This window comes from Lacerta agilis, chromosome 1 (assembly GCF_009819535.1).
Source record: "Lacerta agilis isolate rLacAgi1 chromosome 1, rLacAgi1.pri, whole genome shotgun sequence".
NCBI classification, from domain to species: domain Eukaryota; kingdom Metazoa; phylum Chordata; class Lepidosauria; order Squamata; family Lacertidae; genus Lacerta; species Lacerta agilis.
Window position 1 is genome coordinate 108,205,080 of NC_046312.1, and position 26,184 is coordinate 108,231,263.

At 43.6% G+C, this 26,184-nt stretch overlaps 2 protein-coding genes across 4 annotated transcripts in view; one reads left to right on the forward strand and one right to left on the reverse strand.

The window, feature by feature from the left end:
* LRP2 (LDL receptor related protein 2) overlaps positions 1-26,184 on the reverse strand; it is a 143,174-nt gene that overhangs the window by 15,952 nt on the left and 101,038 nt on the right. For all 3 annotated transcript variants that reach the window (XM_033166659.1, XM_033166648.1, XM_033166639.1), the window contains 17 exons: positions 24,986-25,502; positions 23,292-23,444; positions 22,512-22,682; positions 19,179-19,402; positions 17,436-17,613; positions 14,996-15,192; positions 13,710-13,955; positions 13,014-13,142; positions 11,221-11,340; positions 9,803-9,919; positions 8,553-8,669; positions 7,488-7,625; positions 6,325-6,447; positions 4,764-4,892; positions 3,925-4,056; positions 2,898-3,029; positions 903-1,046 (listed from right to left, as the gene is read on the reverse strand). In XM_033166659.1, the coding sequence (XP_033022550.1) occupies positions 903-1,046; positions 2,898-3,029; positions 3,925-4,056; positions 4,764-4,892; positions 6,325-6,447; positions 7,488-7,625; positions 8,553-8,669; positions 9,803-9,919; positions 11,221-11,340; positions 13,014-13,142; positions 13,710-13,955; positions 14,996-15,192; positions 17,436-17,613; positions 19,179-19,402; positions 22,512-22,682; positions 23,292-23,444; positions 24,986-25,502 (2,967 nt within the window). The remainder of the gene's footprint in view (positions 1-902; positions 1,047-2,897; positions 3,030-3,924; positions 4,057-4,763; positions 4,893-6,324; positions 6,448-7,487; positions 7,626-8,552; positions 8,670-9,802; positions 9,920-11,220; positions 11,341-13,013; positions 13,143-13,709; positions 13,956-14,995; positions 15,193-17,435; positions 17,614-19,178; positions 19,403-22,511; positions 22,683-23,291; positions 23,445-24,985; positions 25,503-26,184) is intronic.
* On the forward strand, positions 19,429-20,465 carry LOC117060245 (small nuclear ribonucleoprotein F-like). Its single transcript, XM_033172453.1, is given in 4 exon segments — positions 19,429-19,457; positions 20,195-20,291; positions 20,294-20,425; positions 20,427-20,465. Coding segments are annotated over 4 exon segments (297 nt in total).

A 26,184-nucleotide genomic window follows, 5' to 3' on the forward strand; every position in this document is an offset into this window, starting at 1 on the left:
CAATTCATCATTTACTTAGGTCAAGATCAGACCCGAAGGTCACTCTGTTGCAGCTATAAGGCAGAATATAAGTGAATTACTCCAAATCCTGACTAGCACCTAAAATGGGCACTTTTATTGAGGGGAACCCCATAGCACCCTAGAGACCCAATAACTTTATATCCCGGAGAGGAGACTCAGAAACAGGTAACAGGAAGATGGTTATATATGAAGCTGAATCCCCTCAAAATATTTAATTAACGAAGTTGCTGTGTGTATGGAACAAGGTCTGCTCGCGTAACAGGGCTTACCTTTTTTTTAAAATCATTTTTATTAATTTTCCAATAAAAACAGCCAATTAACATAGCCATCAAATCATAGTAATCCAATTAAAAACAATAAATTAAAATAAAAAAACAACCAAATTACAATCAAATTATTTATTATTATTATTATTATTATTCGGGCTTCCCATAGTCTGGACCTTGAAGTATATCTCCAATATCTTCGTCCTGCTTTGTTCTTTTTGTTCTCATATTTTCCACATTCCAATCTTAACACTTGAGAGTTCTCCGTCCCTGTATTTGTGTGTGTGTGTGTGTGTGTGTGTGTGTGTGTGTGTATAATATATATCCCACTGTCACGTAACAGACTTTCCATCCCTTCCCTTGTCAGGTGTGCTCCCTAAATCTGCTCTGGAGGGTTAGGGGGAAGCCCAGGTTTAGGGGGGGCATGCAGGGGAAATAGAGGGGGAAGTCTTGTCACACAAGTGGACCTCAGCCTCTGCTAGCATACCCCAATTAGCGTACTGTTGAATTCCACCCATTACTTTTGTTCCTGAGGCCAGATAAAAAAGAACCTTCTTTTTTAGTTAGCTGAGGGATAGCTGTAAAAAAACACACAAAAAACACAAATATACTCACTGAGACCTATCCCCTCAGGATCCCAGTGATAGTCTATGGCTTGAATGTGCTCCTCATTTTCAATATAATCAGAATATTGCTCAGATGACATATTATACCTTCGAATGCGGACATTGTCAGGCAGGAGTAATATTGGTGGGTTACCTGAAAAGACAATTAATACATTTTGTCACTCTTGTGTTTAGCAATTATTTCCATCAGGGAATTCAGGGTAAATAACTGATGTGTCAAAGTTTCTGCTTCCATTGTGAGGAAAACATTTTTTTTTCTGAAACCTTGGACCACTTTGGACTGTAACATTTAGAGGCTGTTCTGCAAATATTCCATGTTTCCCCTGCTATGGATTTTAAATCCTTGCGATCTCCTAGTTATACTTGGTAGCAAGTTTCTTCGAACCTTCTTCAAAGGTGAAGGGTATCAGGATCCAAAACATTGTTTTTATATCAGTCACTTGTGCAGACCTAATGAAATTGGATGACCCATTTTATCTTGGAATAGCAGTCCCCTGTACAGTAACACAAACAGCTTTCAAAAGTTGCCTCAGTTTCAAAAGCACCTTGCCACATGGCACGAAGATGCTTGAAAAACAGGGCTATGGACAGGGCATTATTTGAGTGGTGATGCCTTGGCAGTAGAATACCCTCTGAAGAATGGCTGGCTGGCACCAATATTGTGGTCTTTTAGACACCAGTTGAATACCTGTTAACTGTATGTATGTATGTATATATATATATATGTATGTAGTATTGTAGATCAGGGCATCATTTTTTTCCTCTTTCCTGGTTTTTACACTGGTTTTTTGGCATCATTTTTGTGTTTCCTGGCATGTGCTTGTAAGGATCTTCTTTCCCAAATTATCCTTTTCATCAATTATGAAAAATCCCTCATGTGATTCTTAACGGACCTGCTATATAAGCCTTCTGCTTTTTCCTGATTGCAATTCTGGGCAGAAAAGATATAAAAATAATCTGGGTGGAGAAGTTCTAAAAATAAATAAATCTGTTTTAACACACAACGAGGTCGAGAACTATTTATCATGCATGTTAATTTGTCTACCTCTGCTTCCCTTTCTTCTCTTCGTTCGAGGCAAGATTCCACCTCCTCAAATTCTATCACGCAAGAGATTCACTAGCTTTGTTTTGGCATTCACCTAAACTTACAAAGGGTTAAAACGTGGGCAGAGGAGGAACATGCACTCAAGTCCTACCCAAGAAGCATGGGCTGCTCTTCAGATCCTCACACAATCAGAATGAAGTGCAGAAGAAGGTTTTTTTAGCCTGCTTTGATTGAATGTGCTTACATGATCAAGAACCCTCATAAATCAGGGTTCTTGCTACTCACGGGGAGATTCCTCAGCACCTTCTCACTTGAAAACCCTCTTCAGACCTTCACACTAAACAGTGTGACAATCTGAAAAGCAACTCAGGGGAGGGGGGGACATTAGGGGGGGTTTACATGCACAACCCTGCCCCATCCACAGTTTAACGCTTTCTGCGGTCATGCTAATGCATTCTCTAGTGACTCTCTTTTATGATGGAATTCAACTGACCGGTCTGTCTTATAAAGGGTTTATCTTCTGTCTATCTATGCTCAACAGTCCGTGAACCATATATGACTGTCTGTCAGCAAAGTGTCTTTGATTTATATCAATATAATCTGCCCTTAAGAGAAATTACTACAGCTAATTTTCTCTTGATGACAACCAGCTACATCGTGAACAGCCCCTTTGTCCTCTGGAAACATGCAAGGCTATCTGCGGGGGGCAAGAGACAGGACACTGAAGATGTCACAGGTAAGTTTTGGTTTGTTTTCGGATTCAGCGGCGTAACAGCAGTCAAATGGTTTTACTGAGCCTTACGATCATGATTCTACACAGACGGCAATGCAATGCAGCGTGGTGGCCAAGAAAAGAAGAAAGACTTGTTTCAGAAGACAGTTCATGGTGCTTAAGTTTTAATTTAATTTGGCTCTAATGGAAAAGCTGGCTGAGCTTACCACTGGCAGCGCACTGGTCTCCCTGCTGATCCCCAACAGATCTAAATCCCTCTGCACAGAAACACTCGTAGCTTCCTTTGGAATTCTTACAAATCTGGGGGCATGTTCCAAAGATCTCACACTCATCGATGTCTGAGGGCAGAGAGAAAGTATTACGAACTTTAGCATTTGCTTAATGAAAAAATGAATTGCCTTGTTGTCGCAGCAAAGGTCTATATAATACACCATTCTTTTATCACAGGAATGGGTCTCTTTGGCTTCTCTTGACTCTCTTTCTTGTCTCCTTTGCTTTGCTCAGGTCATTTTCTTTTTTAAGCCCCGGCACCCAAGTTCTGGGTCCACCTCCGCCCAATATTCAACTCATTTTCTCTGTCTTGCCTTTTCTATTCCACCCCCCCCCACACACACTGTCCATTCCAATTTTCATCTTTCTTATTTCCTTTATCTTCGCTTCCTCTTTTCTCTCATTTTATGAATCTTCAGACTATGCACTTATAATAATGGAACCTGTTTTTTAGTGCATAATGCAACATTAAGAATAATGGCAGCAGCAGTAGCCATGCTGTGCAAGCCTGTAAAGAAGTACGTGCACAGATATTTTATTCCATTCATTGTTCTTTGGATCCAATCCAATGCACTCTGCAAGCAGACACTGCTTTTCAATGAGAAACTACAGTAGCCATTTGAAAGAAAACGAGTCTTCAAAGGCTTGAAGAGGAAACATACACCAGCAATCCATCACACAAAGAATTATCACCCTAACTGGTTAGGCTCTAAAGAGCAACTCAATGCAGAGAGAGAAAAACAAGATCCAAGGCAGGAAGGTGGTTAAGTTATCAAAAATGTTTTAGGAACCTGCATCTAAATGCTATGAGAAAAATAGGATTCCACATAAATAAACCAAATGTGATGAGATACTTAGAGAGCTGGCACAGAATGTTTTATTAGTGCCATAATGAAAATGATGAGAGTGTTTATTAAAGCTGAGCAATTTAGAGATAGAAATCTATTTCAAGATGAAAGGTACCATCACAGGTATTTCTGTTCAGTTCACTGGGGCTGTATCCAGGTCTGCAGGTACATATAAATCCCCCTTCACTTAAGTTGGTACAGTTGTGTTCACAGATATTTTCAGCACAGGTCCTACCCGTTCCAGAATCTAAACAACAAAACAAAACAAAACAAAACAAAAACAAAACAAAACATAGGTTGCATGAGAAACTGAAACAAATTTCTCCCTCATCTCTGGTCCTCAATGAAAAAAAAAAAAAGATTCAGATCCTCAAAATGCATCTATTGATCTCCTAAAATCTCTTGAAGGTTGCTGGGCTTTTTTTTTTTGCACCACTAAGGAATGTTCTGAGGGCCTGATTTCCTCCACTGTTTAAAATTCTTTACAAATAGTTTAAAACAATAGTTAAAGAGGCCCATAGGACCTCTCCTCCTTCACATCTGGCCTAAGCAAAATGTGCCAGTCGTGTAGGGATGCTGCTGGCATCCTTTTCTTCTGTGGGATCATGTGGGTTTTAGCTCACACGTTCTCTGAGTTGTGTCGTGGATGGAAGGGGCTCACCCAGCCCTTCGCTACATTAGGACCATCACTACAGCTAACATCAATGAAGAGGGATGGAAACAGATGAGAAGGTGGAGGGAACCAGGGAGGCATGCAGCACATCAGGTATCAAGTACAGAGGACTGGGGGAGGAAAGAGGGCTGGGTTTGCATTCCAGGATTTATTCTGTTCCAGAGGATTTCTCAATGTGTCCCATTAACATGGGCGCACACAAAGCTCTCACCTCAACATTGATTTTCCTCCCCATAACAAACGTACAGTTTGAACTCAGTGCAAGCTACTGTGGTACTTACTGCAGCCTAATTCATCAAAGTGGTCCCCGCAATCGTCATAATTATCACATACGTAGTGTAGCGGGATGCAGTTTCCATTGCCACATTTGAATTCCTCAGTAGTGCAAGGCTTAGGAGTGGGTTCTCTGCCTGCATGGAGATAATGCACACACATACCTCCTCACACAAACGTATATCCCATTTTATAGAATGCAGACTGCAGACATTGGTATACAAACTGCGCAGAGGTTAGGGCAACTTGGCCTGGTCCCTTGTGGTGGGCTCCCACACACATCTCAGCTTTTGTCTTTCCAATACCGTTAAAGCTACCTGTCCAGTCTTGGGAGACACTCAAAGGGAAACTCCAGGGTTGGGCTGGATTTACTGTTAGGCTAAAGAGCATGCATGCTGCCAGAGCTCAGAGTGTGCTTGATTTCTGGCTGCTAAAGCACACACACACTCACAAATCCCTGGGTTACAAAGCCTTTGCTCATCCAGGAAGTATTTCTCTCATGGTTGTGCGAAGCATCTGTTAGGCTGAGAATCAGGCAGTTCTTCCCCAGCTCAGATTTAATCTGAGCCACTAAAGAACCCAGGGGCTGTCAAAGCTTGTCTTTCATTTCAGTTCCTCTCTGAGCTCAGCTTACAGAAATTCAACAGCATCCCTGTAGCTTACTTATTCATATCACACACATCTATGTTGTCTGTATCTGCATGAATCCTCCACTGTCCCCATGACGTCCTCCTCCAAATCACTGCCTTCCCACACTTTCCCCTCCTTTGATCCAGATTTTTTTTTTTTTTCATATCAGGGATACTCAGAAAATGAGAGGTTATGAGAAAACCCACATTGAGGGAGCGGAAAGTATGAGAATGTAGTGAACTAGAGGAGAATTTCATATAGACAATGGAGAATTCATGGAGGTACTATCCACAATGAACGACAGTGTGGATGAGCCCATGTTTCATTCATGGCTATAAAGGTCTACAGTATATCCATACTACTGGTACTGAATAATTGGGGAATTGTCAAGGGAGTATCTCTTCCCTTTAGATGTTGCTCATGGTTTCAGTTCCTCAGAGTGGAGAGTGTTCGCGCGCGCGCCAGCAAAGCCAACAGTTCGGCAACTTAAAATGACGTCGGCGTCTCCTCCTCCCCCCTCTTGGCTCATTTCCCTGTCTGTGAGTGCCAACGCTGGGTCCCTGCTCCTCCATTCCCAAGCCTGGCCCCTCCCTCTCTTCCGGAGACATTTCCTCAGGGGGGCTGGATGAGTCAGAAGAATCTGTGGAGATTATTCGGGGCTGTACATGATAACTAAGTGACCCCCCTTTGCTAGAGGCATCGCTATCTGTGCTCCCAGCTCTATCTTCTCTCTCTCTCTCTCTCTTCCTGCTCCTCCTGAGTAGTCCCTCTTTCCCTGACAGGAATAATGACATATTTCTTGAAAAGCACAAGCCACTGCATGTTCCCTTTTTATCTAGCTAACATGTTTGTGAATTAAACATTAAAAACAATAGGATCCAAGAGCAGCCTTAACCTAGAATTACTGTCAATCATCACTAGGCACATTCATAGACCTACAGTGCTCTTCTTTCTCATCGCTTCCATCTCCACAGTCGTCCTTTTGGTTGCACAGCTCATGGCTGTAGATGCAGCGGTTGTTCCCACACCGAAAACGGAACGGTTGTTCACATGCAATATCCACTGAAATAAAACAGGCCAGTGATTTCTAACTTGGTTTATAGGATACAAATATAAAAGCTTATTTTATAACATGCTCAAAATGCCAGGCAGCAATCCTAAACTGCAATCCTGTAGCACGGCCAGGGAAGAAGGCAAGGTCTGGCTTTTTGTGTCGCCTGAACCCAGGCTCGCGGTTTGTTTCTCTCCAAGCAAACCACAAGAGGCAGCCAACGTTTGGGGGAAACAAACTATGAGCCTAGTTTCGGACATGACCAGCCAGGCCAGGCTTGTTTCCTTGCAGTGTACCAACAGCAGGAGCAGGTGAGGGCTGAAGCATGTGCGATTTCAGCACACTGCTCATTGACATCAAAGCATTTGTTTATTTTAGCCATGCTTTATTGTGATGTTCAAACCAATGCCAGTGTTGCGCTGGCCTTCATCAGGGCAAGAGCACTGAAAGATCCTGCACTCTCCCATAGTTCCTCCTATCTCCCTTTTGGTACCTTGGTTCTCTCGATATCATCTGACTAATGTAAAATTATGTGTGTTAACACAAATACACGGGTCCAGAGCTCATTCCTGATCCCTGAATTCTAGCCAAAAGGCCAAATATAATAATCATGTTCCGTTACATCCACATTGGCCCCACTGAACCAGTCACAAGATAGGCAAACTCTGTGAGGTTCTCCTGGCCAAGAAACAGACAAACCAGGAAGAGGCAACAAGAGTCTTCATGTGCAGGAAATGCCTACATTTCACTGGCTGTGTTAGGACTTTTAGACATGCACTGAAGTTTCTGTAAGAAATGTACAGGCCAGAATCCTAAAGGCTTGTGTTTCTCTTTGGGAAGCCCACCATGCCACATAACAAACTGCTTTTGAAAGCCGAGGGGGATTTTAAAAGGATCTTTTGACATGGCACAGCAATTGGGTACCAAGAGCCTCTGTTTCAAACGCATCCCGCTGGATATGCCCGGCCCTTTGGCATGAGCTAAGAGAGTTGTAGGGGGCGGGGTTCAAGGTGGGGTCGATTCAGGCTTCACAATTTTTCCTCTAGCTTACAGCATAAGTTAAGTTCTTCGTCTGAGCCATCTCCGCAGTCGTCGTCACCGTCACACTTCCAGTATGGCTGAATACATACATGGTTTCTGCACTCAAACATAGTGTGTGGGCAGTACGAACCGTTAGGATAGCGGGTGGCTGGAAAACAGAAACGCCTTCTTTTAATATCACAATCTACTTGCCCTCATAATGCTACGTAGATCTGTACCCACTGCTTTGTGGGGCATCTTCGGGAGAAGAAAAGGCTAAGGAGTAAACCCTACACAAATCCAGAGTGGTGCCCCAAAGATGATTGGATGGTGCCTTTTATGTCTCCTTCTGGCAATTTCTCCAGTCAAGCTGGTGTCAAACATACTGCTCTGCTTCCCTTTGGACCACATCAGTGAGGCCAAGAGGTGAATCTTGTCGTCTGAGTAGCCCAGGACCTCCATACACGCTGCCCAGGCTTGCACCCCAGGGAGGTGAATAAATGGACTTAGGTAAAGGTAAAGGAACCCCTGACCATTAGGTCCAGTCGTGTCCGACTTTGGGGTTGTGGCGCTTATCTCACTTTATTGGCCGAAGGAGCCAGCATACAGCTTCCGGGTCATGTGGCAAGCATGACTAAGCCGCTTCTGGCGAACCAGAGCAACGCACGGAAATGCTGTTTACCTTCCCGCCGGAGCGGTACCTATTTATCTACTTGCACTTTGATGTGCTTTCAAACTGCTAGGTGGGCAGGAGCTGGGACCGAGCAACGAGAGCTCACCCCATCGCAGGGATTCGAACCTCTGGCATTCTGATCAGCAAGTCCTAGGCTCTGTGGTTTAACCCACAGCGCCACCCGCGTCCCAATGGACTTAGGCATGCCCATTAATATCAATGGGTCCAATTTGTATATACCTTAGTTGGGTACAACCCTTTATCGTTATTTAGGCTCTTCTTGAGAGCATTAAGCATTTCTCGGAATCTTTCTAGCGGCAGAAGAAGAAGAAAATACTTAGAAGTTTCATTTCTCCCACCCCACAGAAAGAAGAAGTTCGTAAGGGATTTCAGTAAGTTTCTGCCCCAGATCTAGGCACTCACGACAAGTTGCTTCATCAGAGAAATCCAGACAATCGGCACTTCCATCACATCGGAAACGTTCTGCAATGCAATGCCCACTGTCGCACTGGAAATAACCTGGGTGGCAGGTCCTTAGTTCTACAAAGTAAAGCAGACTGGCGTCAAAATGTATCTTTTACAAAAAGTGCTTTTGTAATGTCATATTTGTCAGCATTTCTTAGTGCAGAAAGTATTGATCTGATGCGTAGAGATCTTTCCTATTCTAATGAATTCAAGAGGGTTCAGGAAGCTTCTCTGTGTGAAAGAAACAAGCAGAAGGTTCGTGATGTTTGGGTTATTCATTCAGAGAAGAAGAGTTTGGACTTGATATCCCACCTTTCACTCCCCTTAAGGAGTCTCAAAGCAGCTAACAATCTCCTTTCCCTTCCTCCCCCACAACAGACACTCTGTGAGGTGAGCGAGGCTGAGAGACTTCAGAGAAGTGTCACTAGCCCAAGGTCACCCAGCAGCTGCATATGGAGGAGCAGGGAAGCAAACCCGGTTGACCAGATTACGAGTCCACCGCCCCTAACCACTACGCCACACTGGCTGAGTACAGCTGGCTTAAACTGGTTCTGTTATCTCTTCTGTCAAGGTCATGCTGACTATAAAGGTAAGGCCAGGAGCAGCCTGAATTTCACTTTCTATCTCTTTTCCTTCTGGTGTGGTGTTCTGTAGATAGTATGCTTAGTGTTCAGGTTTAGTCTTAGTATAAGTTATTGTAAGTTAAGTCTGCTGCAACTGGATTTCTTATGGACAATGCCAATCCTGAATGTATTGGATTTGTGACCATTATGCTCTTTTGCCTTCAGTAGCAGTAAAGCTCTGCTGGATGAAATACAATTGCCTCTGGTCCATTTTTGGGGACTCTTGCAATGTGCTTAATTTTTTACTCTGCTAACTATACATTGGAGTTCTACTCTGAATCAATATTGAGTAGAATTCCATGACAATATTTTCAATATGGCATCAAATTTATTGCACAATCCTTTAGGACCACGGAGAGGGCTTTTTGGTTGTGACCCCAACATGTTTCAAATTTCCCCAGGGAAATACATACCGCCCGGTCATTACTGTTTTTTAAAAGAACTGTGGTATTTTCGTGATTTATATGCCCCTTTTTATGGAATTGTGTGTTTTGAAATTTTATTTGTAAAAGTGAGGGCAACATGCCTTGAAAGACAAGCTGGGTTAAAACAAACAAACAAACATGCTCAAATTGCAATACCCACCACAGTCCCGTTCATCTGAATTGTCCTCACAGTCGTTGTCGTGGTCACATATCCATCGAGAAGGAATGCAACGCAGGTTGTCACACCGATATTCACTTTCTGTGCACTCACGGGGACCTTGCGATAAAGAGATGCAGCATACATGAAATGTGTGGTGCGTTTTTATGCTGAGATGTTTCACAAGCAACTCAGCCCTGCACCCATTTACCCACTCCCAGCGGAGGCTAAGGGTTTGATTGCAGCCTAAGAAATAAGCTATCCTTGCCGAATTCTAGTTAAGAGAATTGGTATGTAAGAGTATAAAATAACAGTTTCAATGTTGGAAATGTCATCTCCTTGGCATTGCATCTAATTTTCTTTAGTGTGTTGAGGACTGCCCTATGAATTTGTTATTTGCTGCTTAGGTGGATTGGACTGTGAAATGGATTCTGCAAAGGGAATTACCGTATATACCCGAGTATAAGCCGACCCGAATATAAACCGATGCACCTAATTTTCCTACAAAAACCTGGGAAAGCTTATTGACTCGAGTATAAGCCGGTTCACCTTTGCCGCTGTGGAGGAGGAGGAGGAACGAGCAGCCCGAAAGCAACCCTTTGGGCTGCTCCTTCCTCTTCCTCCTTTGCCAAGTTTGCATTTATGCGAGCAGTTCAGGAATGGAACAAGCTGCCTGGGGAGAGTAAAGAACCGCCGTTCTTGTACACTTCTTAAGGAATGGTTGACTGGGGAGAGCGGGTGGCGGCACGAGCGAAAAGAAAGGGCTTCTTTCTCGCCACCCCCACCACCTGCCTCACTCAAGTATAAGCCGAGGGCAGCTTTTTCAGCACAAAAAATGTGCTGAAAAACTAGGCTTATACTCAAGTATATATGGTATTTGTCACAGAGATGGCTATCTTTAGCGATATGCTGAAACAGTGTTTCCCAAATTTGGGTCTCCAGCTGTTGTCTTCCCCCCTACAATTCCCATCATCCTTGACCACTGGTATTGCTAGCTATGGGTGATGGGAGTTGTAGTCCAAAAACAGCTGGAGACACAATTTGGGGAACACTGGGCTGAAATAACCACTATGTATCTATATCTACCCTAAGTTAGATGAGCATTTGTTTTATTTCTGTAATGAGTGATTTTATATTATGGATTTTTAAAAAACTGATAGGTAAGCACTGAAACTTCACACACATACACACCTAAAGGTATCCATTAAATGTTACAGGTGAATCCTAGATTCCTGCAATGAAGCAATATCCAACAGTAATACTTAACTTCATACCTTGATCCTGAGAAAACTGTACAAGCATGAAGATTTTTAAATATTTAACATATAACTCATGTCGAACTTAATGCAAAATGCACCATTCAAACAGGCAGCCTTTGGGCGCAAGGCTATCAATGGTCAGAAAGGAAGGAAATATCTTACTGCAGTTTTGTTCATCAGATTCATCTCCACAGTCATTATCTCCATCACACTTCCACCGCAGTGGGATACAGCGATGGTTATCACAGCGGAAATCTCCCAAAGGATCGCAAGTAATCTCCTCTGCAACACACATACACAGTTTATATTTGTCAATACACCAGCACAGACTAACATGCTATTCTCAAATATGAAAACAGATACAGCAGACGTGGTACAATGAACTGTCAAGCAATTTAGGTAGGTTTTCAAAGTGGCTTCTTAACATATATACTTTGTGGAAGAGGAGAAAAAGTGTCCCATAATCCAAGTATTCTCTCTCTGTCTAGCTTTTGCAAAAGGTAAACAAGAGTGTTTTTCACTGCAGTGCGTGATATACGGTAACTATCACAAAGTGGAAGAATTTGACTTCCCAAAATTACTAAATCATCCTCCAGGCTGAGTATACCTTCAGTATACTCAGCTGATCAAACCTCTCAATCACCACATCTTGTCATAAGAAGCTGTAAAGAGCACCACCTAGGTTCTGGAAACACAACACAACTCAGCTTTTGCCAAACACAACTCAGCTTTTGGCTGCATTTTCTTGTCACACTAAACCATGGTTTAGTAAAATGCACAAGAGGAGGAAGGTGCTGCCATGAGTTTCAGCATCTGTCCCCCTGCCCCGGTGAAGCAAGAAAGCTTACTTTAGCAGCATTTATTTACTTTCAGTTTAAAAACAAGCCATCCTCAAACCTTGGATTATGAGGCTGGCTTGTTTAAACTGACCGCAATTATAGACAAACCACAATCTCTGCACCACACAACAAACTGAGATTTGGGAACACGAAAAGTAAACACTGCCAGAATCCTCCTCCTGGCAGTGCAGGGAAAGGAGACAGGGAAAAGGAGCATATTAGTCTGAGGCTTGTCCTTCCAGTTCTTGCCTATCTCACCAAGCCATGTTTTAGTGTGACATGCAAATACAGTCAGTGTCTAGCTACCTGCAGCATTCATCCAAAATCACTTTATTAAAGATTGCCGAAAGCAAAATATATACCACCGAAGGAGAAGAAATAATTATGGCAAAGGCAAATCCAGGTGGCTCAGACTACAGGTAAAGGCAACAGCCAACAAGCATGGGGTGAGTGGGGAGCAAATTTGTCTCCAAGACAAAGCATTATGAACTGTTGCAAGCTGAGCATGAAAACATATCTGAGCCTCGTCAGCTATGAAGCAGAATGTACACCTATTTAACAGGGAAGGCTTTGCCGCATTGCTATGATTACTGTTTTTTCCTTCTTCTGATGCCTTTGAAGCATCCAAAACAGATGTGGTATAATGGTTTGATTTAACTAAAAGGGAAACTTTATTTAGTTTAAATCTAACCATCCTTTCACCTCTAGGTGCAGCCATCATGGATGCTTCAAATGAAGTTCAAGGAAAAGACAGCAATGGTAATAATGCAGAAAACACTTCCCATTCGCAAGTATAGATAACACTAATTGCCTGGAAAGTGTGACCCAGTGACCGAAAAACTGCTTCAGATAACTCAAGACATTCACATCAGGTATAGCCAAGACTGTAATTATAGTAAGTGACCTCCAAGGTTACATCAAATGACAAGCATCAATTAGAGTGACATGCTGCTAACAGGGTTTTCATTGCACCTTCATTTGCGGACTAATTTGTGAAGCAGGTATAAATGCAAGTGCATGAATTCTGGCCAAGGTCATAGTCATTGCTTCACATCTTGAACAGCGTCTGAAGTACATGATGATTTTACAGGTACATTTTGCAGCCCATAAACGTACCGCAGCCTTGCTCATCGCTGTTGTCTCTGCAATCATTATGGCCATTGCATACAGCCCAGAACGGGATGCAACGGTAATTTGTTCTACAGCTGAATTCTGTGTGGTTATCACAACGATAGGCAGGGCCCACTGCAATAAAAGGAAGAGTCAACATTTGAATACTTTGCCTTTTTACGACAGCTGCTGCACACTGCTGCCAAATACTTCTCAGAGAATGTGTTATATGGGATAGACAACGTACAGAAACCATGGCCTGCCCCAGATTTATTCATATTTAAATTTATAAAGGACTTTTATACCTAAAACCCATCAACCGCCACAGAAAAAGATAACATTAGAAAATATAAACGGCAGTCCTGGCCATTGGTATGTGGAACGCCCTCCCATCAGATGTCAAGGATGAATGACTATACAACTTTTAGAAGACAACTGAAGGCAGCCCTGGACAGGGAAATTTTTAATGTTTGATGTTTTATTATGCTTTTATATTTGTTGGAAGCCACCCAGCGTGGCTGGGGCAACCCAGTCAGATGGACAGGGTACAAATAATAAACTTCTTTGTCATCGTCTTCTTCAGCAAACAACTGACAATTTGCCACTTGTCTTCTTGTTAGCCACCCTGGTTTCCAGTAAGAAGGAAGGACGAGCTATAAGAGCAATCCATCAGCCAATCAACACAAGCCGTGCTCTACTTACTGCATTCATGAATCGGCTCGTCCGAGTTATCCCCACAGTCATCGTCCACGTCGCATTTCCAGGACTGGGGGATGCAGCGGCCATTGTCACATTTAAATTGGCCGGGAGGGCAGGTCCTGCTGGCACAATGAGAAGCATCTTCATCCGAGTTATCACCACAGTCATCCTCTCGGTCACACTGCCAGGCTTCTGGGATGCATCTCTTGTTGGCACATTGCCACTGATGAGACTCACACTGGTGATTGGCTAGAAGGCAAACGCAATTGCGGTATTAGTAGATTGCTTTAAAATGAAATGAAATTGCAGTATAGTCTCACTCATCCCAACTGCTGCAGGGATAAAAACAAACAAACCCTATTTTGAGCAATGCTGCTGTTTAGCTAAATGGGAGTGCTATATATACACAGAGAAAAGACTGACATGGAGATAATATATGTTGGGAAAACGGCTAAGGCTGGATGATATCTGGTTTTCAACCTCGTGATATATCACCAGCTAAACATCACGATAGGCTGATATGTAATGATATCTGAAATAAGGATGGAGCTATGTAGAGGTCTTGGCTGGCTTAATGGTTTTTCCCATATTATGATTTTTGCCGACACCTCCTCTTGGGATTTGCTGCTCCCTGAATGTGGTAGGGGATTGTTGAGCTGACAAGAGTTAACAGGGGCTGCAGGAATTGAGAGCAGTGGCTGGTTTCAAGGTTTTTTCCCATGTTGTGATTTTTGCATAGCCCTAATATACCTCATCAAGCACAACTCTGTATATGAAATAAGAGTATATTGTACGCTAAATATCTCAATGCAACACGTAGTATAACTCAAAATAATGTGAGCTTAATATATATACAATATATACAATCGCAAATCAATTTTGAAGAGATATATACAATCTTACAGGTTAGTATTCAATGTCACTGGATTCAAGAGTTCAGCAGTAACGTACTAAGACCAGAGTGCAGATTCTGTGTGTTAATTGGACTGATTGCAGTTTCGCATATTCTACTGATCAAATTAGCCCTAACATATATCATGATTTACAATATATTGCAAGATCAAAAATTATGAAACTGATATCACAATATGGACTTCAATAGTTTTTAGACTATATATCAATATATCCCCTAGCATCAAGACAACAAAATCTTTGTTAGCGGGAGTGCCTTGTTAATAGGCTATTTAACCACACTAGTGTCCTCTTCATGGAACAAGTAATGTCTAGACCCCTGTTATAGCTTGTACAGAGTAACAGGCTAATTTAGAGACTTAGCACTTGCAACATACCACAAAGCACACGATCTTCATCTGATCCATCAGGGCAGTCTGCCAGGGCGTTGCACAAGTAATGGGAGCTCGTACAGTTGCCATCATTGCACTGGAACTGCCCGACTTGGCAGTACCTGTGTGGACACGTGGGGGGTTCATCGGAGCCATCCCGGCAATCTCTCTGACCGTCACATTTCCACCATATGGGAATACACCTACAAAACAGAGAGACGCCGTAATGTTTGTTTCAAGGAGGCAATGCCTTTGACATATTCTATAGTCATGTTTATTTATAAGCAAGTCTCACTTGAGCTCAATGGGACTCACTTCCTGGCAAGAACGCTTAGGACTGCAAACGCAAGAGCCTTTGGGATGATTCCCATTGTGAAGAATCAGTGCGTTTTCTTGTCCCAAGGCTTCATGCATTCATTTAGTAGCCCCTTCCACATAACTGAGCCTGTCCTAGAAAATACTGCATTTGAGCCAATCAGCAAGTTTGGGCATGTATATTTAGACTGTGGGTGATTTCAGAGGTATTAATTTATTAGTATCATGCATCTTTCTTCTATACGACAAAGGTCCGTATAGTTAAAGCTATGGTTTTCCCAGTAGTAATGTACGGAAGCGAGAGCTGGACCATCAAGAAGGCTGATCGCCGAAGAATTGATGCTTTTGAATTATGGTGCTGGAGGAGACTCTTGAGAGTCCCATGGACTGCAAGAAGATCAAACCTATCCATTCTCAAGGAAATCGGCCCTGAGTGCTCACTAGAAGGACAGATCCTGAAGTTGAGACTCCAGTACTTTGGCCACCTCATGAGAAGAGAAGACTCCCTAGAAAAGACCCTGATGTTGGGAAAGATGGAGGGCACAAGGAGAAGGGGACGACAGAGGATGAGATGGTTGGACAGTGTTCTCGAAGCTACTAACATGAGTTTGGCCAAACTGCGGGAGGCAGTGAAGGATAGGCGTGCCTGGCGTGCTCTGGTCCATGGGGTCACGAAGAGTCGGACACGACTGAACGACTGAACAACAACAAATCTTTCTTCCAGGTACTTTTCTCCTAAGTACTGCTAAGGCTGCAATGCTCTGTGAATAGGGCCACCCTTCAAAGAGCTATACAGAGTCTTCTGACCAGGAATGTGTTCCCCAGGGATGCAGGGTTTGAGGAATTGGACTGCTCATCTGCTTACACAGTGGTACCTTGGTTCCCAAACGGCTTAGTTGCCGAACAAATCAGCTCCCGAATGCCACAAACCCAGAAGTAAGTGTTTCGGTTTGCGAATGTTTTTCAGAAGCTGAATGTCCGACGCGGCTTCCGCTTGAGTGGAGGAAACTCCTGCAGCCAACCGGAAGCCACGCCTTGGTTTTTGAACGGTTTCGGGAATCGAACGGACTCCCAGAATGGATTGAGTTCGAGCACCAAGGTACCCCAAAGGCAAGTGCAGAGGCACAACAAGTGACTGTGCCGCTCCACATTCATTTTTCTTTCTCCAGCCACAGCCAAGAGATAGAGGGAGGCTGTCAGAAGCATGGCAGGCTGTGAGCTGGATAATGATGATGATAATAATAATATAATAATAATAAATTTATTTATATCCCACCCATCTGGCTGGGTTTCCCCAGCTACTCTGGGTGGCTCCCAACAGAATATTAAAAACACGATAAAACATCATTAAAAACCTCCCTAAACATGGCAGTGCCATGGTGTGACAAAAGGAGCGACAACAGGAAGGAAGTACTAAGGCAAAGTGCAGCAATGGGGCACAAACCTGGAGAAGTAGAAGTGATGTATCATTGTCTGTTACCTCTGTTCACCAATTCTGTGCTTCCAAGTGCCACCAAGGCTTGGGAGAGCTAGTGCAGCATAGTGATTGGCATGTCACACTAGAACTGGGGACACCCAGGTACAAATCCCCACTCAGCCCTGAAGCTCTGCTGGTGACCTTGGGCCAGTCACTCTTCCCTCTCAGCCTCTCTTTCCTCATAGCAGGGATAGCTAAGCTGTCTTGGCCTGAAAGCCACGTTCAGTCTTGGCCAGTCCTAGGGAAGATGGGGCACATGCCAGTGATGGGTGTGGCCACTCCACACTCTATCTGTACCAGTCAGCTGAGGAGGGGGTTATTACCCTCTTCTCTGCTCATCAAGTGATTGGTCTGATGACCAGGGGCAGGGCAATCTTCATCTCTATTAAGGCACTAGGCTTCGCTCACCTCTTCTTGTGCCTTAATTACCGGTAATATACAGCCAGTGTTGCCTAAATTGTGATGGGGTGGAATCAGATTCCTGAACTGGGAGTTTCACTGCACCCCCGTTCCCAGCCAAATGATAAAGATAAAATGAAAGCAAGGAACAATGGCATATTTGAGTCCTTGGAGGTAGGACATGTATACGTAGGAAATATTCACGTGCGACGTAAATAAGCAAGTAAAACAATGGTGTGTGATTTATATGCATACCTTTCACTGTCTGCGCAAAGGAACTGGGTGCTGGAACACATTGGGAGGCAGTGAGCTGTGTTTCCAAACTGTATTACCATGAAGTTATCTGGACATTCACAGGAATAACCGTAACCACCGCTTCTTATTAGGCACAGATGAGAACAACCACCATTGTTGGTCCCGCAAGGATTACTTACTAGCAAAAGAAGACGGGGAAGAAAATATAATTATTCCCCGGCAAAGAACAACCCACAAATCAAACTACTGCCACTTAAATTGCAAAGAATGCTTTAATCTTTGGTGTGATGTGACCTGACAGCCCAGGTTTACAGACCAGGACCTGGGTGAGTTGCACATGTCAACTTGCATCTGCAAACAATACTGGGATTGTTTCCTATTGATGCATATTTGCAACAAATTCAATTTACCAAAACGTAATCCTGCAACATGTATCCTGATCAGGATACATTGGGCAGGTGTACCCTGGCTATGGTATCTGGGGTTGGACTATGGATTGTGCCCAGTATTTCATTATAAGGAAGGGGAGATCCCCATGGGCTCTGAAGAGCATGAGAACAAGTATGGGCTTGAGTCTGAGCAAACCAAGGCTCAGCCCAATGAAGGATTTTAGTTTAAAACATGCTATCAAGAGAAACCATTGCTGATTAAAATCCAGGGTCAAGCAAGAGGTTGTGCCAAGTATAACAATGTATAGTAAGTTAGGTGCAAGGGACCGGCATCAGCAGAAACACAACTACCAACCTGCCAGCAGCTTTTTCCTAGTCCCTGTTATAGGGCTGCTGGGATCAAAACAGAACAAGAAACATCCAACTTTAATTAATTCAATTACCCTTTTAGAGTAAGTGCAACAGTGCATGGGCAGGCAAGGATCCCAGATGATGACATTGGCTATATTCAGGGGAAACACTAAACCATAGTTTAGAACTTGCATGTTCCCTCTCCCCACTCTCCTTTCCATGTGGGTGAGAGCAGTTTTTACTCTTAGTTAACCATGGTTAGGTGTTTGGTCCAAACTGGGAATTGTGATTAATGATGACCAGTTTCAAAACAAGGCAACTTCAAACTATGGTTTAAGACACTGGCTTGTTTAAACTAACCACAGTTGGTGTTACCAGGTCCCAGCAGTGGAGTCTGGTCCATTAGGACAGAAGGGGCACTACCCCACCAACTTCAACCTGCCCCCACTTCCCTTCCTTCTTTCTTACAATCCATCCAATTGGGGGTGTCACTACCTGACAGCTCCCTCCTCCTTTTGTTTCAGCGTTGCCCTTGTAAAACTCAGCAGGGGGGATGACAGGGACGAAACAAAAATTAGTTAGTTCTACCTATCATTGACTCTGGCTCCACCTACTCTTGGGCTCCCTGCCTTTTCCCACACTGTTGCCACTGGGTCCCAGTATATAAGAAACAGCAAATTGCGCTAAACTAAAAGCTTCTGAATTCTTCCTCTCAGCTGGGTGGGAACAGGAGAGGGAAAGCTCAGAAAGAAGTTAAGCTGATTTATGTGCTGCTAAACCATGGTTTTGCATTACATCCAAATGCAGTCATAATATTTACATCCAAGAGAACGCTTTAAAAAAATCATTCTATGAAGGCGAAACATTTAATAAGAACCAGACCCTTGAAAAATGACTATGTTGTCTCACACCTTACTTCTGTCCCTGAGTTACATGCAGAATTCAGAGGATTAGACTTTGACTAAGAAACAAGACACTCACATCAGTAGAATGGATTGCTTACCAAGTGGCTGCCTGTACGGGTGATAGACGTGGATATCAAAAGGTCTGTGAGTGGTGTTTACCAGAACTGCCCTGCCTGATCCATTGTACTTATTTCCCTTTTCAACTGTCCTCGTGTTCCAGTCAGTCCAGTAGATGGTGTCCTCAAAAATGGTAATTGCAAATGGATGAGGTAATGTCCCATCATACACCGTGTGACGGTGTTGGCCATCTAAATCGGAGTACCTGCAGGAAAGAAGCAAGCATGGGTGATGCTGAACTTTTTCTCCATTGCTTCAGAGTGAGTAAAAAAGAAATGTAACCAACTACGTCTTTCCAAGAGTCACCAAATGGAACCCCAGACATTCTGTTCACACAACTGATTACCTCCACTCAGTTCCACCTCCTGTGTTGTAAAACAACGCCTCCCTAAGCATTCCTTCCAGAAGATGTTAGTAAGATGAAGGTTCAAGTTCGGAAGGGCCTATAGCTCAGTGGGAGAGCATCTGCTCTGCGTGCAGATGGTCCCAAGGTTCATTCCTTGGTCTCTGCTGGTAGAGCTTGCAAAGACTCCCTGCGGGAAACCCTGGAGAGCCACTGCCAGTCAATGTAGACAATATTGAGCTAGAGGGAAATGGTAAAAGGCACCTTCCTGTATTCCCAAGTTACCTCTCACTACCCTCTAGAGAATGAATGACCTGTTACCTCCAACTTTCTATGTTGCTTACCTTTCGCTTTCTATGTGACTAAAGACGTTTTAAAAAATCAGGGACATGAAAGCATATTGGGTTGCTGAGTGAAGTATTGGGCGTAAGAATCACTGGTGGAACCCAACCTCCAACCTCTAGGCCTCCAGTCAGATCTGCAATTGTAGTATTTGACTCCCTTGTTTGGGATTCTAGAGGGGACAGGAAGGAGGGGAAGAAGGCAGGCCTTTGAGACTTTAGCTCCTCTGGGTCTCATCTAGGAGCTACTCTGATCTCCATTCTTGTCCACTCCCATCGAGCCATTTGGTTTGTCCAATATAGAGAGCTGAAGGGCACTGTTGGCATTTGATTGCAATCTCAATCCAAAGCCCTTTCTGAATGGGCTGACTGGGAAACCAGGGATGGTGAAGCTGAAGTGGGGAATGGAATACAGTACAAAGGCTACCTCATCTCTGTCGATGGCTACAAGAACATGCAGCTTGCAAATACAGAAGAATATATTGATGGTGCATTATCTGGACACCTTGATGAAGTTCTGATAAGGTGTAATAATGTCCTTTATAATAAGGGGTGTGGAAGAAGATGGAGAAATAAGAGAATAACTAATTGGGGGGGGGGGTTATTATTTTTAACTGTGTTAATAAATTTAGCTGTCAGGTTTTTTTTTTAAAGGTTTTGTCAAGTAACAGTTTCTATGGCCAAAAAATGAATAGTGTTGTTGAAGAAAAATTACCACTATGGAAGAAAAATTGAGATACTATGTCTGAAAGTGTGTTGTTGTTGTTGTTGTTGTTGTTGTTGTTGTTGTTGTTTTAAAAAAAGACTTTGTACATAATTGCTTTGGCCATTCTTCAGCGAGTACTGAGTGCAGCCAGTAGGATAAAACTAAAGCATTAATTTAGGGCTCATCCACACTTACTTTTTGCCCCGTGCTTTCAAGGCATAAGTCTGCGTTTTAAACCTCTGTCTTTCCAAGGGTCACCAGGCATGCCCCTGGGTACAGAGGCCCCCAAAAATATGGGGTTTACCTACCCATAGACTGGCATAAGGGACGTAACAGTCACAATCCCTAAGACCACAAGTCTCATGTTTCCCATAGCTGCTGATGGAAAGAAGAACACTTCCATATTATCTGTTGCCAGCCTTTGGGGTTTCAAAGAGTGCTTTCCATAGGCTTCTTCACCATTAAGAATGTAAACAGCATATTCATATAATTAAATAAACAACTATCTGACTTTCAGAAGACATCTGAAGGCAGCCCTGTTTAGGAAAGTTTTTAATGTTTGAAGTTTTATTCTGTTTTTAGTGTTCTGCTGGAAGCCACCAAGAGCGGCTGGGGAAACCCAGCCAGATGGGCGGGGTACAAATAATAACATTATTATTGTTATGGTTATTAAGTAAAACTATAAACTGAGCTATATGCTATGTACAGCAGGGCTAGGGAACCACAGGCCCAGAGGCTTGGTGTGCCCCCCTGGCCTATTTATCTGGCCCTCAAAACTCTCCCAGGCCACACCCCTCATTGGCTGTACCATCTGTGAGTGTTTTAGTCTGATGCCTCTGAACTCAGCTAATGCTTCTTGCTCACCTGGATGGAGGATGGAGAGAGAGGGGCGAGTGTGTGTAGAAACTACCCAGCAGAACAAAGGTGTGATTAGTATTTGCTGCTTCTTGCCCCACCCTCAGCTAACATGTGACCATTGGAAAGTAGCCCCAAAGAGAAGGCAGCACTCAGGCTGCGAAAGTTACTTCACGTCTGATATACATTTATATTTTCTGCTAAATTTTAAACATCCCAAATTCCTTTCTGCTGTTTGTCCTCTATACTTTGATATGTTTCAAGTAGCTTTAAATCTTTCCCCTGTTATTCCCAACCCTTTTTTTATCGAAGACATAATGCAGAATGCTAAACTACCAAATCTGTCGACAGACTACTTTGGTGACTGACTACAGATTTTCAGATTTGGGTGGAAATGCAATGCAGAAGAGAAAACTGATGAAGACATTCTGAGAGAAGCAAAACAGTTTGCTCATAATTTTCATACTTGTTATAAAGCATAAACAGAAGTAAAGGTAAAGGTAAAGGGACCCCTGACCATCAGGTCCAGTCGTGTCCGACTCTGGGGTTGCGGCGCTCATCTCGCTCTATAGGCCAAGGGAGCCGGCGTTTGTCCACAGACAGCTTCCGGGTCATGTGGCCAGCATGACAAAGCCGCTTCTGGCGAACCAGAGCAGCACACGGAAACGCCGTTTACCTTCCCGCTGGAGCGGTCCCTATTTATCTACTTGCACTTTGATGTGCTTTCGAACTGCTAGGTGGGCAGGAGCTGGGACCAAGCAACGGGAGCTCACCCCGTGGCAGGGATTCGAACCACCGACCTTCTGATCAGCAAGCCCTAGACTCTGTGGTTTAACCCACAGCGCCACCTGGGTCCCCTGCATAAACAGAAGTATATTTCTCTAAAACATTTTGATGTTAGTGACAAACACCCATAAATCGTTACAGCGACGCAACTGAACTAACAAATATTCTAAATGGGTAATCATGGTTGTGTCCTTTTAATAAAGCTGAATTAGGCTAATTTGGCAACCCCCAAAATTTGGTATGAAGAGTTACCCAGTTGCTTTATTCTTCTCTATGTACGTACTCAATGTAGTTTAGGTGGGCATCCGCCCAGTAGAGCTTGTCGTTGGTGTAATCTATGGTGAGTCCATTAGGCCACTCTAACTTGGTAGAGATAATCACGGTCCTGTTCTTGCCATCCATTCCCAAGCGTCCAATATATGCTCGTTCTCCCCAATCTGTCCAATAGACCTGCCTGGTTAAACAGACACAGCGTAAAATTAATCTAGTCTTCATTTGTAATGCAATTATAGAACATGCAACAATGTAAAAAAAATGGTGGTTTGAAAGGAACAATGTGTGGGAGGAAGCAGGGAACCCATCAGCTAATGTATACTTTTATTTCATTAGTTATAAGTAAAATTGGGTGAAATCCAATGGTTCCCTTGTGTGAGTGGAACAGACTTCTACAAAAGGACTTCCTCTTCCTCCCCTCCCCAAATCTGCAGACTTGGTGGCTTTCTCATATAGCTTATATACACTTCCCCCTTTCTGTAATATTCAGGTTCTGGTGAATATCAGCTTCGTTCTTTCAGTTCTGAACTTTGCCTCTTTCACTGCAGCACTGCTAAATCAGAATAAATGAGTAGCAGCGTGAGTAGTAGATAATGCATTCAGCCTTACCTCTGAAAGAGGTAGATAAGGATGATCTCCAAGCAAGTATGTTAAATGCATTCAGAATCTGTGTGTCTCATCGTAGATTTTTTTAAAAATACCCTCATTAGCCTTTATCCCAATGGTTTTCCACAGTCAGGATACCATGAAACAATTGTACTAAACAGAAATAATCATGGAAATAGCTTACCCATATTTGGGGTGAACAACAATAGCTCTAGGGTACTGAAAACAGAAGGTGTTGTTGGGATCCAAACACCGATCGGCTAGTTTTTTCCGGAACCGACCATCAAGCTCTGACACGTAGAGGCAGTCCTTGGAGGAATCTACCCAGTAGAGTTTTCTGAAATATTTTACAAGGCGCCTGTTACAGAGTGCTCCTCGTTTTATTTATTTTATATCAACTGTCATTTTTCCTTAAGGGTTGCCAACCTTTTTAGGCCTATGGTAAGGTTACCAGATTTTTTTCAATGAATCCAGGGACACTTTTCAACTTCCTACTAAATAGATGGATTTTGTCAGAGGACTGATTTGTAAATCTGGGGACTGTGCCCAGGAAACGGGGACGTCTGGTAACCTTAGCCTATGGACATATTTTGGTTATTGGGCAAGTGCTGTAGCCATCACCCCGTCTCTGGTCACTTCTCTTCCCCATCCCTTAGGTAAATCCCTCCCCACCCAAAGGACAGAAAGAGAGACACTGCTTGGCAACCCACTTTGCTTTCCCAAGGGAACTTGGGAAAAGCCAGTAACAATAGACTTAACCTAAGCCCCACCAGGCACACTGCTACCGATGCAGTCCGTCACCTGTAATCGCAATACAGTGGTACCTCGGGTTACAAACTTAATTCGTTCCGGAGGTCCATTCTTAACCCAAAACCGTTCTGAACCTGAGGCGTGCTTTCGCTAATGGGGCCTCCTGCTGCCGGCGCACTGCCAGCGCACGATTTCCGTTCTCATCCTGGGGCAAAGTTCTGAACCCGAGGTACTACTTCCAGGTTAGCGGAGTTTGAAAACCCGAAGTGTTTGTAACCTGAGGTACCACTGTAATGCTGACTGACTTTACAGAGCTGTCGGTAAGGATTGCATGCAAAGGACTGTGAATAGCAGGCACAAGTGAGATATGCATGGCTTTCTTTGATTGATTGATTGATTGATTGATTGATTGCCCTTATAGCCCACCTTCTCTGTTGTTTGAGTGCATTTATACCCCCACCTTTTCTCCAAGGAGCTCATTGGTCTCCTTTTCTCCATTTCATCCTCACAACAACCCTGTGAGGTAGGTTAAGTTGAGAGAATGTGACTGGCCCAAGGCCATCCAGTGAGTTTCATGAATTTGAACCCTGATCTCGCAGGTACAACACTCTAACCCAATGTTTTTCAACCACTGTTCCGCGGCACACTAGTGTGCCGCGAGATGTTGCCTGGTGTGCCTTGGGAAAAATTCCAGCCAGAATATCAGCTTTGTGTTCAGCCAAACAGGCCCTGGTTGCACACTGAATAAAGTATTTTGTAATTTTTCATATTTCTGTTTACTTACTATTTCATAATAAAGTAATTATAAAATACTTTCTTTGTGTTTATTTGATTCCTATTCAAGAGAATTACTTTATATATAGTCAATATAGGCACAGAGTTAATTTTTTTTAACATTTTCTAATGGTGGTGTGCCTCGTGATTTTTTTCATGAAACAAGTGTGCCTTTGCCCAAAAAAGGTTGAAAAACACTGCTCTAACCACTACACCACAATGGTCCGTCTAACTCACATTTAGAAGAAAGCCTAGCAAATTTTGGAAAATATGGGTGGAAACGTTAGTCCATATTAAAACAATCAGTGTTCCCTCCCACCTCAGCAATGACTACTGCAACGCACTGAGATTTACCTGCCAACCCAGTCAACAGCAATGCCTTCCCCACTGGGGACGCCATCATTAATGATTACTTCCTTGCTCGTCCCATTGAAAAACATTCTTTCAATGACCTTCCTGCCCACATCAATCCAGTACAGCCTTTTCTCCACCCTGTCAAAGTCCAGTGCCACCACGTTTTGGAGTCCTTGCAAAATGAGGGAGTAAGACTGGCCATCCGTCGTGAGATTTCTCAGATAGTAGCGGTTGCTGAAGATGAGGTAAGGCGAGATGTTGCTATTTTGCCGGCAGCTTTTCCCATCCGGCTCCCGGATGTAGCCTGGCGCACACTTGCAGATGTAGGAGCCAATGGTATTCTCACAAATCTGGCTACACACGGATGGTGTCTCGCTGCACTCGTCAATGTCATCACAAGACCTTTCGTTGGACATGAGCCTATATCCAGGACGACATGAGCAATAGAAACTGGTCTGGGTGTCTGTGCAGTTGTGGTCGCAGCCGCTGATTGAAGAGTCATTACATTCGTTTATACCTATAGCCAGAAAGCAGAACAAAATAGATCACTCAACTTTCACCCGGAAATAATGCAGCGGCTGAATTTCTGCACTGGTCTCTGCTTGTACATTTAAAGAGCTGCCATTCTGCTCTTGGAATGGGGTTTGATTAGCGGAGAAGCCCACTAACGCAAGACAAGGAAAGAGATTCCTTCCTATTTCTCCTTCCTGCTGCAGGCCCCCCATGCCACTAATACCACTACAGTGGTACCCTGGGTTACGCACACCCCGTGTTGCGGACGTTCGAGTGGCGAATGCCCGCAACTCGGAAGTGTTTCCAGAGAGAGCGCGACCCCCGGATGTGCAGAAGTGTTCAAATCGCGCTTCTTCCGGGGTTTTTTTTTGTGCGTTCGTGATACACACGCCCGCGTTACGTACCGCGACCCGGAACGGATTGCGTACGTAACCCGGGGTACCACTGTAATCTGCTCCAGGTGGTTAGGGTGACCTTTCAGAACTGCATGGAAGGTGGTGTAGGGGGAATAAAAGAAAACTGCTTGCCAGCCCTCTTTCACTAGGAGTTCCCTCTGCTGTTTCACAAGTGCAATGGCAGCACTGGATTTCACTGGAAATGTTCACCTTGCGTGTGCCACAGCTATGTTACATATAGTGACGGATTGCATCAACTGTTGAATCAACTACAACAGCAGCAAACATCCG